The following is a 17715-nucleotide window of genomic DNA, read 5'->3' as shown; positions in this document are numbered from 1 at the left end:
TTTCTTTGGGTAATCTTTGTTTTCAAGAATTCTTAAATTTTTTTTTTAGGCATTTTATAGGGAAAAAATAGGCGTACGTGCAGAAAATTTCACACAGCCACAGTTATAAAACATCTCAAAATATGTTTTCCAGTTGAATTGATACCCTACATGCCATATTTAATCACTAGTTGGGAATGTGGAGTACCATTATTGCCAGCATGTGTGCTTGCAGCGATTGGTACCCAATGCTATGTGGCACCGTACAGTGCTGTACAGAAACATTACTAGACTATAGCTCAGCAATGTAGATGTGCAGTGATGGGTCCCGTCGTTGTCGCCGTAACGATCACGCCCGATCGCTATGGGCGACAACCATTACCAATATCCACTAATCTTGGGGATTAAATCTAAGTAAAGGTGACATAAGGGGTTAATTAGTTAGGTAGAAGTTCATATTTATATTGGGGGGGGGGGGGGGGGCACTTTATTTAATGGGGACACTGTCACTTTAATACTTTTTTTACTTTTTTTTTTTTTTTTTACTTGCAGCACTCCTTCATAAAAGCTAGTTGCAGCACTCAATCACTGTTAAATGAATGCACCCTCGTGCCAAATGGAGAGCTTGGTGTTTTAACTGCCGGACATGAATTTCACGTCCCGGAAGTACAGGGGGGCCAATTAAGATGTTAAATTCACGTCCTAAAATCTTAGAGACCCAGAGACGAAGATGATACTAAATTTATACATACCTGGGGCTTCCTCCAGCCCCATCAGCCTGGATCGCTCCCACGCCGCCGTCCTCCGCTGCCTCTGTCCGCCGCTACCAGGTCCCGTAATTTCGACCAGTTAAGCCAGTCAATGCAAGTGCAGTGCGCTCCCTCCGTAGTGTGCAGACGCATGCGTACAGAGCCGGAGGGAGCCCCTGTGCATGCAGAACACTGGCTGCGTCTGGTGGAAGTGACGGGACCTGGTACCGGCGATAGAGGCAGCGGAGGATGGCGGCCTGGGAGCGATCCAGGCTGATGGGGCTGGAGGAAGCCCCAGGTATGTATAAAATCTTTTTTTCATTTTTCAACCACCCTTCATTTCTGGTTCCGTTTAAGTGGTTAAACCAAACAGCTGATTTGCATGCTTTTACAGGGGCAATGACTAAAAGTTTAAAAGGCAGAGGATCAGCCGGGCAGCCAGGCAATATGTATTGTTTAAAAGGAAATAAATATGGCAGCTTCCATATGTCTCTGATTAGCTGTCCTTTAACTTTATTTTGATTGCACTATTTTTAAATATATTTATAAACTAATCAAACAGGACCTAGGGTCCTTTAATACACCATGTGAGGAGATCTGATCACACCCGCATGCCCTGACCACCGTGTTATGATTTGTTTTAGAAAACATTTTGACCAACAAAGACCTTTTTTTTTTTTTTTTCCTGTAAAACAATACTTTTTATATTTTAAATGTTTATTTACTGCCAACTACATGTTTGTTTATTTGTGAATGGCTTTGTGGGATCCTGTATGTGAAACTAACTTATTGAGTTTATTTAACCCTAAAACAAACTCAGGCAATTGAAACAGGCCATATGATGAAACATTATATAATTAGGATTACAGCATATAGTGCATATCTAGCTCTTTAGTAGTGTCAGAGTTTTGATTAAATCTTGTAATGGAAAATGGAACTGAGAATTGAGATTATGAGTATGCCTATTGGCTGAGTGAGCCATGGATCACATTACAGAAATAACAGCAAAGCATGGGGAGGAGGAACTTCCTGTCTTGAGGGAGGAGGGGCTTTGTTTTGAGGGAGGAGAAGCTTCCTGGCTTAAGGGAGGAGAAACTTCCTGTCTTGAGAGTGGCTTGAGGGAGGAGGAACTTCCTGTCGACCCTGGAGAACTTCCTTCTTATAATTTTAGTGGCGGGATCGGGATTCATTCTCCAGGGCATGGAAAGAAAATCCTAGTCCTAGATAACCAGAGAAGCCATATGGGGGAGAGATGAGGGAAGCTCTAAACACCAGGGAACTGTATAGGGGAAGCTGGGGGGGGGGGAGGACTAAGACACCAGGGAACTATTTATGGTTAGGAGGTGGACCACTAGACACCAGAGGGAATAGGGCAACTACACACCAGGGAACTGCATAGTGGAGGGAGGGAGCCCTAGACACCAGGGAACTGCATAGGGGAGGGAGGGAGCCCTAGACACCAGGAAACTGCATAGTGGAGGGAGGGAGCCCTAGACACCAGGGAACTGCATAGGGGAGGGAGGGGGCCACTAGACAACATGCAACTTTACAAGGGAGGGAGGTGGCCACTAGTCACTGAGGTTGGCTCACGATGGTCCCAGTGTTCATTTACGGCCCCCTTTGCATTTGAGGTTTGTGGATAGTGGAGGTTATTAGAGCAGCAGCAAATGTAAGTAACTTGGCCAGTACTTCAAGGGGCTTTTATATGCAGTGCTTTATCTATTTGATTTGCTCTTCCTGTAATACACACATCATCTTCATCTAGTGTTCATGTCTGCACATAACTCCAAATACTAACAAAACGTTTGTGTTCTCTTCTTTCTCTTCTTTCAAGTACTCTTGCTTTGATTACGTCTGTGCTCTGGTAGATTCCATTAGATTTTGTTTTTCTAGTCTCTGTGGCCAACAGACAGTATGTATGTTTCTCATAGCCGTGCTTGCTTGCCATTGTTTCATTGGTTTCTACATGTTTCTTTTCGGTTGGCCTCTTATTTCATTCATTTAGATGTTTCTGTTTTGCTTTTTTCTTTTCTATTTTTTTTTTTCCTTTTACTGTGGTCACCGTGCACTTCTCACAGGTCACTGTGGACAGCCTGATGAGGGACAAGATGCCCAAAAAGGGAGGCAGGTGGTGGTTCTCCTGGCGTGGACGGAACAGTAGCATCAAAGTGGTAAGTCTGTGATGCAGAATGTCTGTTTTATGTCTCGTGGCCTGAATGGTCTGTTGTCATGTGGGGGTGCTCATACATTTCTCCACTTTGCGGCCCGATCGACCTTTTGATGTGATCATTTGAAGGAGAATTAGTGCTGTACAATGGCCACCAAATCTTTCCATAGAGTTCCAGTCGCAATCGGTCAAAAGGGCTCGATCGGGTGGACAGTGGTAACAACGTTCAATGTTGCCATGACTGACGGACCCCTGGCCTGTGTCTCCCCCATCATATGCATTGTGTCCAGCGTCACAGCGGACGCCTGTACCATGTAACACCTGTGCATATAGCAACATCGCTAATCTGCCTATGGCACAGGTGCTCGCTGTGATGCTGGAGGTCAGGAGTAGTGCCGGCAGACAGGTGAGCCTTTAACACTTTACACGGGGACATATACACTGGGGGGGGGAGGGGGTGAAATCTATTGGAAATCGGTGTGCAGTGTGTGGGCAGGCAATCTGATCACATTCAGTCAGAGATGAATCTATCTGATGGTCGATCTAGTGGCAGGTCATTGTATGGCTTGTATAGTAGTGACTGTTGCTGTTAAAGTGAACCTCCGGACTAAAATTCTACTCAGCAGAACTGAAAAGGCTTGGTGTTTCTTTAACAGTTTCACAGCATCAGAACATTGTTTTTCTTACCAAAGCATCATTTTTAGCTGCATTTTTAGCTAAGCTCCACCCATCAAAGAAAAAAAGCCTGGGTTTTTTTCCCTGATGCTGTGCAGAGCTTGATGTGATTTACTATGTTGTTGTTCACGTTGCCTAGCAACTGGGAGAGGTGCTCAGGACACAGGACAGTTGGAACTGTGTCTCATGCTCCCTGTCACCTCCTTTCAACCAAAAAAGATGGCTGCCATCATGAAATCAAACATTTGTCTGTTCTTTTAAAACCGGGTGGGTAAGAGATTATATTACCTATCTATTTTAATTAACATAACTAATGTAACTTCATGACAGTATGTTTGTTTAGGCTCGAGTTCCTCTTTAAGTAGTTGAATAAGAAATACTATTGCATTGCATCAAAACAAGTTAGAGGAGCGTATGTAATATTGCATCAGCAATGCAGTAAACAAATGCGTTCCATTGTCAGCACTGCGTCGGTGTGGTTTGACTGCTACACGTTACCAGAGTCTCTGCTGACAAGCGTGGCATAATCTAGTACAGCTAGTCTCCGTAATTGTCAGTGGCTTTATAAGACATGCCGCAATGTGAGGGAAACTCTGCGCCTCTGTATTTCCACAGCTCAGTCACAAAATAGTGTCTTGTCTTCTTCTCTAAAGGGCCCATTCACACTAGAAGCGCTTTTCTGAGCGTTTTGCGATTAACTGTTTTTCAAATCGCTCCCATTCACTTTCATTAAAATCGCGGAAGCGTTTTTAAAAGCCGCTAATCAATCGCAAAACTCTAAGAAAAGCGCTTCTAGTGTGAATGGGCCCTAGAGAATGTTCTGTACTTTCATATATAAGAGTGAGGGCCAGTTTTCACTAGTGCGGTGTAATTCGGTTGCGGAAAACACAAAAATGAATTTGCATGCAGATGCAAATACGTACGCATTTGTATGTAAATTTTAACACAAAAACGCGTTAATTCACATCTGTTTGTAAGTATGCAAATTTAACCATGTCAGTGCCTGTGGCTTTTACATTGATTTTAAGCAAAAACGTACGCAAATTCGCATGGAAAATTCGCAAAGCGAAAATGCAGGCAAATTTCCTATTAAATACATTACAGGCGAATCGCACACTAGCCTTGCGGTGTGCGAATTCTCATGGCTCTGCTGTGCAGGGTTTTTTTTGCACAGTCCACCGCACAGATTTCCGATTCGCTCTAGTGGAAACGGGCCCCGAAGAAAGTCTGCACCCCAGGAAATTGCTCGCCCAGGGCTTTTACTCCTGTATCAGATCCAGGAGAAGAACGCTAACACGCTTCACACCGCAAGTGCTTAGTGTCAGCAACAACATGCACATATGTCTAATTATAAGAGGTTTGGTTTGTTAAACGTTAAAGTGGAACTGTATAGATTTGCATAGCTGTGTATTAATGTAGCCCTACCCTTCCAGTGGTGCTTAACCTAGGCCAGTGATGGCTAACCTTGGCACTCCAGCTGTGGTGGAACTACCATAAGGCATTGCAATACTCCGACAGCTCTAAGCATAACTCGAGGAGGCAGAGGCATGATGGGATTTGTAGCTTTGTCACAGCTGGAGTGCCAAGGTTAGCCATCACTGACCTAGGCTGATTAGCTATGTGGAATTCCCCTCCCGAGAGCAGTTCAGGGAGACAAGGTACATTGTCTACTGGCTTCAGAACTCTCAGTAACCAAACATTCTACAGAGATCACCTGACAGGACTAAAGATGTCAATACCTGTGATTTCAAAATGTAAATCGAATGAGGAAAGATTATTTTTTTTACAGTGAGTGTTCAGTGACTAATTTATAAATGAATATTTTTTAAAAAAAAGCAATTTTATTAATTGTGATATTTTCACTACAGTTCTTTTTAAACTTTTATTAGTTCAGTAAAAGGGTAGGTTTAAATTACTTTTACACTGACATGATACAACTTTAGCTGTAAATAAAGATATTGTTCGAGATCTTTTTCAGAAGGAGGAGGTATAGCTATCTCATGATTGCCCTTTACTTCCAACTACTACCGGTAATTACTATCTCTATATTCATGAGAAATTGTAGCCCACCTCCCAATAATTGAAAATCTACCACATTTCGCCTTTTAGACGAAAGGCTTCGTCAGGGATGCTATACAGGAGGCACAAAAGTGCAAGTACATGGCTAAACCTTTGCAATAAATATCTCATTCGAAAAGTCAAACCAAACCTCTTCTTATTAAAGAGACACTGAAGCGAAAAAAATATATATGATATAATGAATCGCTTGTGTACTATGAATAATTACTAGAAGATTAACCGCAAAGAAAATATTCTCATATTTTTATTTTCAGGTATATAGTGTTTTTTTCTAACATTGCATCATTCTCTCATATGTGCAGATTACACAACACTCTGCATTCAAAATGAGTCTTTCAGAGCAGTCTGTGAACTAATGACCTCTCCTCTGCCAGAGGAAAAGTAAATAGTTTACTAACAGTTGAGATAATAAAAGTCAGAAAACAGCCCTCTCCACGACTTTTAAGTCGTAGAGATAATGGCTTTTTTGTATAGCGATAACTGGAGTTTCTTAACTCTTCCTGTACTGGAAACCATTACACTGATGTATCTGATCTTAATGTTTTATTTCTTAGCTGTACTACACATACAAATCATATCATATTTTTTTTCGCTTTAGTGTCTCTTTAAGTCTTTCTTCTTATGAATGGCCACACACACACACGCATCACACACACACATCACACACACGCATCACACAAACACACACCTGACATCACACTGTGGGAGGGGTTTTGCCACAATATCAGCTGTACAGACCCCACGGTAAAGATTTCTCATGGGAAAGGGGGTATCAGCCTGGGATGTTCAAGTTCCTCTTAATGAACATAAAGAACAGATAGACCTATCAAATAAAATGCTTCTATACTACGGGTATGATTATAATAATAATAATAATGATTCACACAAGCACAGAGTAAACACTGTATATAAATTCCCCTCAGCCTGAAATCAGGACGCCAGCTCTGGAATATATCATTTCTATGAACCAGTCAGTCTTCTCTGCCAGGGAAGTTGAAAACCTGCATTTGTCATTTCCCAAATCCATCCTGTGTCCGATGAATTCCTGTCGAGTATCCGCATTTACCGCAGCGCTCTTTTTCATTTCCTCTGTAAATGCATTGTGCAGTACCTGGTTTAATGATCTGCTTTGAGCGTTAGAGGATTTGACATCTGGAATTCTCATAATGTCTTCAGTGTCTCGGCTACAATGACTTGCACACTTTCTTGGCCATACAGAATAACCGGTCTAACCATTCCTTCCATTAGGAGAATAAGGCAGAGCAAGGCCTGGGCGGAAAAGGACTGTATGCGGGAGAGCAAGCTGACGGCGCCTGCATGGAAAACAGGTCAGTAAAGTGACCGCAAAACAAACCTGTACCATAAATGAAACAAGACTGATATCAGACAATACCTCTGGCTTCATGCTTGTTCAAGAATCTGCCCATAAAACTGCCAGCAGACCAATAGGCATGACATTGCTGGCAGAGGCGAGATCTATTGCATAATGTGCTTTCCTGTGATGTTTCCCAGCATAAATGATACAGCAGAACTGGTCAGAATTTTTACTGCATACTGGCTTCTAGGTGACAAGAATCGGCCTGGGTCATATTTAATCTTTAAAGGAAACCATAGATGAAAAAATAGTTTTTTACATACCTGGGGCTTCCTCCAGTCACATGCGCATGGATCGCTCCCACAGCGCTGTCCTCCGCTGCCTGCAGCTCCGGTACCGGGTCCCGTAACTATCTCTGCCGGAGGGATACGTAGAGGGCGCACTTCTCTTGCACAGACTGGCCGCGACTGGAGGAAGTTATGGGACCCGATACTGAAGCTGCAGGCAGCGGAGGACGGTGGCGTGGGAACGATCTGAGTGATGGGGTTGGAGGAAGCCCCAGGTATGTATAGAACTTTTTTTTCTGCGGTGCACTTTAATGGAGGCTGCCATAATTATTTCCTTTAAACAATACCAGTTGCCTGGCAGTCCTGTTAGTCTTCTTTCACGAGTGAGACAAAAAAGGCTTGGGAAATTTGGGTGCACCATGCGCCGCCACAGGTCGTAATGGGAATTAAGTAACGCTCAGACAGTAATTTGGGCGCTGTCAAAAGACCGAGCCCAAATTGCTGACCCTCTGCCTCTGCCATAGACCCTGAACAAGCATGCAGATGAGATGTCTCTGATAAATCTAACCTGATTAGCTGCATGCTTTTTATCAGGTGTATGATTTAGACACTACTGCAGCCAATGAGTTTAGCAGGACAGCCAGGCAACTGGAATTGTCTAAAAGGAAATAAATATGGCAGCTTCCATATACCTCATGCCTTGGGTTCCTTTAAAATCTTCCACACATCAAAGTGCTTTATTAATTTGTTGCCGACAGCAGTCTCTCTTTGAGAAATGTCTCCATTTCCTGTCTGGACAGGATGTGAGGGAATTGTGACAGGTGGAGGCGCAGGACAGCACTAAATAAAAACAAGTTTAAACTCCTTAGCATCCTATCGCCCTATCCAAATCTGCAATAATTATTTTTCCTAGAGTTGTCCTTTAAGGTGGCCTAGACTGTCTCTTTGTAGTCTGTGTCCAGCAGTGTCTTATACCCTGGTGAAACATTAGCTTTAAATGCATGTAACATGATTACAGCAGTGAGACAATGCTATTTTTACTGTCTTCTCATGATTCCCAGCTCCAGCCTCCCCCCCATCATCATCATCCGAGTGCCAAGTATTATTGGAATTTATATTCTCAATGGAAGGAATGAATGAAGCACAAATATCTCATTGATAGTTTAACATGCAGGTTTTCCATGTCCTCCCAGGAGGCCGGCGTTTCACCAGACAATCAATTAATGCACTAAGCCATTCATAGCAAATGTATCTATTGAGCCGGCAGCCAAATGCATTTTCCGGTTCATCACGTAATCTTCCTGTGTTTGTTCCAGAATAAAGGATGAGTCGTCGTCCAGCGATGAGGATCCCAGGGTAGCCAAGCAGAACATGGGCTCTCTCCAGGCAGGCCAGAGCCACCTTTCATCATCAGGCATTGCGTATAAGAAGACACTGCGACTGACCTCTGACCAGCTTGTGAGTCCCACATCCATATGTCTCTCCACAGCGGAACATTAGCATGTAATTGGAAATAGATAACAATCTTATGGGCTCTCTGCTGAAGGCCTGACATGTCAGATCAGGGTTTAGGGCCCATTCACACTTGTGCGGGAATCGAGCGATTCCCGCTCACGGCAAACCGCTAGCGGTTCTGCAAGAACCGCTACACAATGTAGCGAGTGGCAGTGTTCTCACTGCCGCGGTTGCGGTTAGCGATAACCGCAACCGCGCTGCATGCAGCGGTTTGCCGGCGACGAGCATTCCGCGATTAGCGATCGTGATTAGCGTGCACAGCACGCTAATCGCGATCGCTCCAAAACCGCCGCAGTGTCCAGTGATTTTTCTGCGCTAATCGCGGGAAAATCACTCCCGCAAAACGCCGGCGGTAATCGCCGGCGTTCTGCGGTTCTAAGTGTGAATGGGCCCAAAATCTTATTTATTGCAGGGGGAGTCCTGAACATCCATTATATCTGCTCTCTGTATAAGCCGGCAGAGCAAAGTGTTTACTGGGCCTGCTGCATTAATACATACATAATCCGCTTTCCCCCTCCATTCACTGTAAAGGGAATGTATAGTCTGTTTCTTATTTATAATGTTCATTACTGAAAATATATTTCTCATAGTTTTAAAGTATAACTGTCGGGCATAAAATAAAAAAACAATTATTTTTATCTGGTAAACAAGTAATAGGAATGCTAACCGTGCAATGCAAAAGCTAAGATCACTATTACTTTCCTTGATGATCATTCCCCAGTTTACCTGACTCTTATTTGGTACACAAAAAGGATGTTGCAGAGCATGCTGGGGTGTCCTTTTTAGCTTCTCTATTTCCCCTCAGACTTACTTATGCAGCCTGATTGGCTAAAGCCTCTGTCCCTACTATTTTCACCTCCCATACCTCTGTTACTCTCTGATTGGCCAATATTTCTCATTCTTAGACAATGCACTTTCTATAGTGAAGGGCAGGCAATTCAGACAGAGAAGAGTGAAGGAGGAAATTACATCAGGATTGGCTTCAAAATAGCCACACTTAAAATGGGAAATGCTAAGAAGGATTTTCTCTTTTTTTTACTGTAGAAAAGTCACTAAATCAAACTGTGGACAATGCAATACATATGTAAGAAGAGCAAATATTCATCTACTTATATATGTGATTTTTGTTCTGAGATAGTTTGGCTGACCGCTCCTTTTTAAAGCAAACCTGAAGTGAAAAAAAAAGTATGATATAATGAATTCTACGTTCGGTACAGATAATGAATAGAACATTAGTAGCAACGAAAAGAGTATCCTATTTTTATTTTCAATTAAATAGCTTTTTTTTTTTTTTTTTTTTTTTTACAACCTTACATCATTCTGTCCTATTTGCCATTTAGAAACCACGCTCTGTCTTTTCAGTTATAAAACAAAGCAGAAAAAATGACCATTTGAACTTCACTGCAGTAAAACCTTATCGCAAGCTGTCTCTCACTATTTTTTGGCTGTTTGAGTGCTTCAGAAAACAGGATTTTAATAACTGATGTTTTGTAACTCTTCCTGTACTGAAAACAATGAGACTCCTTTCTTTGCTACTAATGTTCTGCTTCTTAGCTGCACTACACATACAATTCATTATCTCATACGTTTATTTTCGCTTCAGGTTTGCCTTTATCTGGTAAGAACTGATGCAAAAATTATCAATACTATTACAAGAATATAAGAATGGAAAGTGTAAATATTACCGTATATACTCGAATACAAGTCGACCTCGTGTATAAGTCGACTCCAATATTCAACCCTCTTAAGCTGGAATTTTTTATTGACTCAAGTATAAGTTACCCAACAAAGTTAGTGGCTGCACTTGGGGCTCAGGAGGGGTAAATGAATGCATTGCATACAGTACTGCAGCCATTAATCCCTCCTGTCCCCTAAGTGCAGCCAATACCTCCTCCAGACCCCAAGGTGCTGCAATGATTCACTCCCTTTTATGCAGCTCAAGTTGTGTGCCCCCCCCCCCCCCCCCCCAACCCTTTACTTGTTAATTGCTGTGGCCAGGACATTCAGACCTGTGTTTTCTTGGCATTTCCTTTATCAGGAAAGTATCACTTACCACAGGGTACATTGCTGTAAATGGCAATGTAACTATTAGTTACATAACTCAATGTGCTCAGTGTTGACCATGACTCGTGTACAAGTCAACCCATATACTTTTATGAAGTGAATCAGACCTAAATAACTAGACTTATACTCGAGTATATACAGTACACTCACCTACAGATGTCTCTGTCATGGGGGTAAATAGTAGAGTGAGAGATAGATAGATAGATAGATAGATAGATAGATAGATAGATAGATCAAAATAAGATTAGATATGTTAGATAGATGAAAAATCTATATATTACAGACAGTAACAGCTGCTTTCAGTTAAAGGGGCACTACAGCGAAAAACTGTAAAAATGTAAAATATGTGCAAACATATACAAATAAGAAGTACATTTTTTTTCCAGAGTAAAATGAGCCAGAAATTACTTTTCTCCTGTGTTGCTGTCCCTTACAGTAGATAGTAGAAATCTGACATTACCGACAGGTTTTGGACTAGTCCATCTCTTTATAGGGGATACTCAGGGATTTATTTATTTTCAAAAGCACTTAGTAAATGGCAGTTGCTCTGTCCAACTGCCAAAAAACTGTGTAGCGAGCAGGGAAGCTGGCCAGCATCATTGTTTAAATCTTTTTTAGGGAATATCTTTATAAAGAATAAAAGCCTTCCTCAGAATCCCCTATGAAGAGATGGACTAGTACAAAACCTGTCACTTCTGTCAGATTTCTACTACTGACTGTAAGTGACAGCAACATAGAAAAGTAATTTATGGCTCATTTTACTCTGGAAAAAAAATGTACTTCTTATTTGTATGTGTTTGCACATATTTTAAATGTTACACTTTTTCATTGTAGTGCCCCTTTAAGGCAACATTTTATTTACCGATATATATTATTTTAGACACACTGGGTCCAATCCAGTTCACTTTTTCTTCTGAGTTTTCTCCTAGGTGAATTTTCTCACCTTATCAATAAAATGCCCTTTAAGCCACCAGCAAGTAAGAAAATACTCAGAATAATTTGAACTTGACTATTACAACATAACATACAGTCTCTTAAAGTTGAACTATAGTCTAGATAACACCTCAATAGTTTAGCCATACCATCTAGCAATGTATGGGCAGGTCGACTAAGACACAGATTCCTCTCTGATCAAATCTGATTGGAGAGAAATCTGTTGGCTGCCCATACACCACAGACCGACTTCCGATTGATTTCAACATGAATACTTTTGGGAATCATCCTTGTGACGCCACCTCCACTGCCTGACCGCTGTCCCCCCAAATGTTAATGTGATTTCTGGTTCCCTCCCCCTTCCCCGTGCATTGCAATCTCACCTGCTCCCACTGTCCACCACCGTCATGCAGCCACCACGCATGTGTGACATCACCCACACACACACACCTGGTGGTGCTCGGGGGAAGCAGCTGACAAGACTGGGAGCTGCTGGGCAGTCACAGCAGCTGGAACAGGTAAACTTTCCAATGCACGGGTACATTTCCATATGGGGGGACAGCGGCCGGGGGGGGGGGTCGGGTCGCGTTTGCTGGTTACCGCAATAGCCCATGCTGTTACCACAGCGCACCCGATCAGCCATGTCAGCCTGATATTGCATCCGATCAACCATATTTGCCTGAGATTTTCCAGCATGCTTGATTGATACATTTGACTGATTTCACCCAAAAACGATTGAATCGTCAATCGGACATGCTTGTTGTTGCAGCTCCGAATTTCATCCGATTTGATAGGATTATCAAAACGGAGGCCACAAAATCGATAGATATATGGCCAGCTTAATGAGCAATAAAGCATAGGAAAACAATATTTTATTGTATATTCTGCTTTAAAGGAAGCACATCACAATTTTCCATTATAACTTAATATAAAAGTCACTCTTTGGTACATTTTCAGAGTTGTTTCTAAGCATCAGGATAAAGTGACAGAGGCAGCCTTCCTAGATAGGTAATGATGTCGCCCTGTCTGACTGCTTTATGTGTGGATACTCTAGAAAACATATTGGAGATCTAAGCTTTGGTAATGGCACTTTGACTGGCCTGTCATTACACAGGCTGAAGATCAGGAGCTAATCTAGCGCCCATAAACCAGGCCAGCTGGTTATAATATCCTGAGTCAGGGTGAAGAATATCATCTGGAAATCTACTTTACACACGGGAATTGTTTAATCGTTTTCCGTTCTGCTGGAAGAATAGAAGTCAAGGGGTGCAATTTAAATTCAGCCGAACGGCCGCGTTTGTAACACCACGTGTGTCAACACTTAACATGGGATATTGTTACCCAACAGGCCACGCTCATATGTTGTTCCATGGGGGTGCCAACTCTACACTGCCAGTTCCTAGTGCTGGTGGCGTTTGTATAGCCGCGTGTGTCAGCGCTTGACACACGATGGTGTTACCCGACAGGCTACGCTCAGATGTTATTCCATGGGGGGGGTGCCTCTTCACTGCCAGTACCTAGTGCTGGATGTCACAATGGCGCCCATCATGTGACACCAGAGGGATCCCCTCCAACCTTTATAGGATAGGGGGTATAATGCATACAATAAGGGTAAAGCGGCGCCCAGGTGAGAATAAAATTGGATTATAAACAAAACGCTAATAATTAGGTGGCTTACCTCAGTGACGACAGCTAGATAAGACGATAAGATTTATTATGCACAGGCAACGCGTCTCACGGGTCTAAGTCTGCTTCCTCAGGCCAATACAAGTGCTGAACTGCAATTAGCCAATAGTATTGAGCGCTTAATAGCCTTATTGTGTGTATAGAAGAAGGAAGAGTATGTTTGCTAAAAGTCTCTGCAACTAGGATATTTTTACTGAGAAACGAGCAGAATGAGTGAGCGTATGTAGCATCAAGCTGCGTCTGTCACAGGCAGCCTATATATTGATGGTCTCTGTCATCTGTGCTATAATCGGGCCTCCACCAGTCACCTATGGAAATATAGATCATGTTGTAGCGTGAGATATTTCCATTCCTGTTAACGTGTTACATTTAACATATGCTTGTACGTTAAAAGCATGAAGGAATGTATTTCTGCCATTACTTTTTTTTTTCTATACCTTCTGGCACATATAGCTTACTTACATGAATGGTATATTTTCGACCTGAAAAAAGCTATGGCCGCCGCTGGCTCTGCATTACAACAAGTTTTGATTTTTAAAGCACACCTGAATTGAGAGGGATATGGAGGCTGCCATATTCATTTCCCTTTAAACAATACCAGTTGCCTGGCTGTCCTAATGATCCTCTGCCTCTAATACTTTAAAGAGAATCTGTACTCTAAAATTCTTACAATAAAAAGCATACCATTCTATTCATTATGTTGTCCTGGGCCCCTCTGTGCTGTTTCTGCCACTCCCTGCTGCAATCCTGGCTTGTAATTGCCATTTTTATGCAGTGTTTACAAACAAAAGACATAGCAAGTGATAGGCTGAGAGTAGCTCAGTGTGTGAGTCATACAGCGTGTGCAGGGGGCCTGGAGAGGGTGTGTATAGCTTCTATCCAATCACAAGCAGCACAGCACATTCCAGCCTGACTGCCTGAGCCCGACAGAGGAGAGAAGATTAGATCATACAACATAGATAATACAGCCACTGTGCAACTAGGAAATGCTGCAGTTAGACAGAGCACATTAGAACAGGTATAGGAACTTATAGGATAGAAGAAATAAGGATGAAAATTTTTGTTAGAGAGTCTCTTTAAGCCATAGACCCCAAACAAGCATACAGATTAAACACTGGCTGGATTAGCTGCATGCTTGTTTCAAGTGTGTGAGCCATACACTGCTGATGCCAGAAAAATCAGCAGAACTGCTTGCCAACTGGTAAGCCAGGTGGACCGACATTGCAGAGGCCATTGCGTGTACATCGGCTATCGGGTTTCCAATGCTGGATCGCCGGGACAGGGAAGCATGAGGAAAGCCTCATTAGGATCCAGAGGCTTCCCCCTCCTGAGGTGAGTATACCGGGGGGGGGGGGGGGGGGGTGTTATTCTTACAGTATCTCTTTTAATATCTCAACATTAAAGAAACCAGTCACCAACATCCATTTGCCATACACATCGTCTCCACTGGAGATGGTCAATGAGCTGAAAATAATTCTGCCTACCAGATTCAGGGGGATGGGGGGGGGGGGGGGGGGCGAAGGTTTGCGAGTATATAATGCGAGCATGAGCCTCTTCGCATTCACTACCACCTGTTGGCGAATGCTGTTGTCGCCACAGTCACACAGTCCAATTTATAGCATCACTTATTAAAGGCTTCATGATTCCTGGCTGGAGCACAGTGAGTTCCGGGCATTATTCAGTGAGTCTAGAGAACTGAGAGGTTCATCTACACCAGGTATGTCAAACCGGTCCTACGAGGGCCAAGATCCTCACACATTTTTGATACAGCTCAAATTAATTTATGGGTCTGAATCAGGAAAGGTGTGGTCCATCAGGTAGAACACATTCCTCTCTTTCTCAGTCCATCCTAAACACTGGCATGGATCTGGCCCTCCAGGCCTGGAGTTCGACACATGTGATCTACACAGAGAAGACTCAGATGTCCCATAGAGAACAACCCCATTCCTGAGCAAACCCTGCTAGATTTCGCTCCATGTTTCTCGCTTCCGTCCCGTGCTGCACGCATACACCGCCACAGCACAAACACAGAGGCAAAGCAAATGAGGTGATTATTCCTGACACAGGGTGTGCGGAGGAAGCCGGGAATCACACTTTGTCAGGAGCGCGCAGTATCTAAATATAATTGGTCTGATGTCAGATGGGAGACCATTAGGAATATCCATTAGCAGTATTGCCATTGTGTAATTGCTGTGTCTGGAGGAAGGCTGCTGCGGCCAGTAATGAGGCCGGAATCAGATGAAATGTATCTGTGCAGAGGAGGGATGGGATGTTTGAAGGCAAAAGATGAAGAGAGGAAACTAATGGCTTAGAAGGGGAATAGATGGCAGGTCTGAATTATTAAAGATTTATGAAGAGGCAGACGCCATAATCTGTGCGTTTGTCAGCGGAACACTCAATAAATGAACAATAATGTCTTCTTCGCTTTGTCGGTTGGGTCTCCTATGTGATATTTATTATAAATAAGGCTTTGCGATCGCTACCGTTCCTCGCTGATGTCACTCGCTTGCATAAATAAGCAGCGGGGGATCAATTACTCCCAAAAAAATAGTCAAAGGGATGCGGCGATCAATCGGAAGCCGTCCGGTTTCGTCTTTCAAGTAAATAAGGAATCATTTGAGCTGTAACTAGAAGTAACTACTATTTCAACATGTTTACTTTATTTTCAACGTGCATCTAAAACATAAGCCGACAGGTAGGAGTATCAGTTTGCTTCTAGTCAGTGGATTAGACATTAGTCCAGGTGTTGCAGCAAAGACTCCTGCCTTGTGCAGCTAATCACTCCTGCAGCAAGGTGAGAGTTTCTGGATGGTTGTGTGGCAACAGTACTGCAAACGGAACACCCAGAGTCCCGTTGTCAAGGTTGCAGAGAAATTTCACTCAGTTTTGGAAATTTTTAGTTTGCTGCAGACTTGAAATGGGAAGATTATATATATATATATATATATATATATATATATATATATATATATATATATATATATATATATATATATATATATATATATATATATGTTAACATTAAACCTTTCTAATCCTATGACTAAATAGGTCAGACAGTGGCATTTTCCAGCATAGGGAAGATCTCGCCTAAATTGAGATCTTGCTCTATCTGTTGGATACTAGCAAATAGCATGGAATTGCATTGACAGACAGCGGAAAGCAGAAAGCCAATAGAAAGATCCCCCCCCCTCCTTCTTACCCCATTTGAACCGAAGCACTTGCGGGTGGGACTTCAGAATGGCAGAGCAGGAGGAAGAGCCATTCAAAGAGGCTTTTCTGCATTACATTAGATGTGTGGATCTATATAATGAAGAGAGACCTCTAGTGGCATGTAAGCACATCTAAAGTGATGCAGCAAGTCTTTTCTTCTCTAACAAGCTGTCACAGGACACAGGAACAGCTGATGCAGACCAGTCCGCACAGCTTGCTGCAGAAACCTACTCCACTAGTGAGACCTCTACATACCAAACAGGGAATGGTGAATTGAAGCAAAATTTTTTGTTAAATTACTGAGCTTCTACCGCACCTGGGAATATCTGTGAAATTGCAATAAAGAAAAAGTCTTAAATACCAAATGTGGTATTATAACGACCTGTTTTTTTTATTTTTATTGAACAGCCCTTTGTGAATTGAAGACCATGTCTGTTACATAGTTACATAGTTATTTGGGTTGAAAAAAGGCATATGACCATCGAGTTCAACCAGAGAACAAAGTACAACACCAGCCTGCTCCCTCACATATCCCTGTTGATCCAGAGGAAGGTGAAATATTCTTACAAGGCATGGTCCAATTAGCCCCAAAAGGGAAAAAATTATTTCCCGACTCCAGATGGCAATCAGATAAAATCCCTGGATCAACATCATTAGGCATTACCTAGTAATTATAGCCATGGATGTCTTTCATTGCAGGGAAAGCATCTAAGCCCCCTTTTAAATGCAGATATAGAATTTGTCATAACTTCTTCCTGTGGTAATACAGTCCACATTTTAATCTCGCTTGCTGTAAAGAACCCTTTCCTAAATATATGGCTAAAACGTTTTTTCCTCCATGCGCAGATCATGTCCTTTGTGAAGGCCTAGGGACAAAAAGCTCATCCTCCAAGCCCCTATATTGCCCTATGATGTATTTATGTTGCTTTGTGTTGCAACGGACAAATGCAATGTTAAGGCGCAATGGGGCTGATTCACAAAGTTTTTCTGCAGATGGATCTCACCTTATTTATTAACTCACAACTTAGCTCAATTCATGATTTATCTCTTCGT

The 17715-nt window shown here is 42.5% G+C and overlaps 1 protein-coding gene across 6 annotated transcripts in view; it reads left to right on the top strand.

Moving 5' to 3' along the window:
- Positions 1-17715, top strand: part of LPIN1 (lipin 1) — a 235402-nt gene that overhangs the window by 186095 nt on the left and 31592 nt on the right. For all 6 annotated transcript variants that reach the window (XM_068280284.1, XM_068280285.1, XM_068280288.1 and 3 more), the window contains 3 exons: positions 2807-2899; positions 6898-6977; positions 8568-8709. In XM_068280284.1, the coding sequence (XP_068136385.1) occupies positions 2807-2899; positions 6898-6977; positions 8568-8709 (315 nt within the window). The remainder of the gene's footprint in view (positions 1-2806; positions 2900-6897; positions 6978-8567; positions 8710-17715) is intronic.

Source organism: Hyperolius riggenbachi, chromosome 4 (assembly GCF_040937935.1).
Source record: "Hyperolius riggenbachi isolate aHypRig1 chromosome 4, aHypRig1.pri, whole genome shotgun sequence".
In the NCBI taxonomy this organism is placed as follows: domain Eukaryota; kingdom Metazoa; phylum Chordata; class Amphibia; order Anura; family Hyperoliidae; genus Hyperolius; species Hyperolius riggenbachi.
The sequence above is the reverse complement of the archived record's forward strand: the minus strand, read 5'-3'. Positions and strand labels throughout refer to the sequence as shown.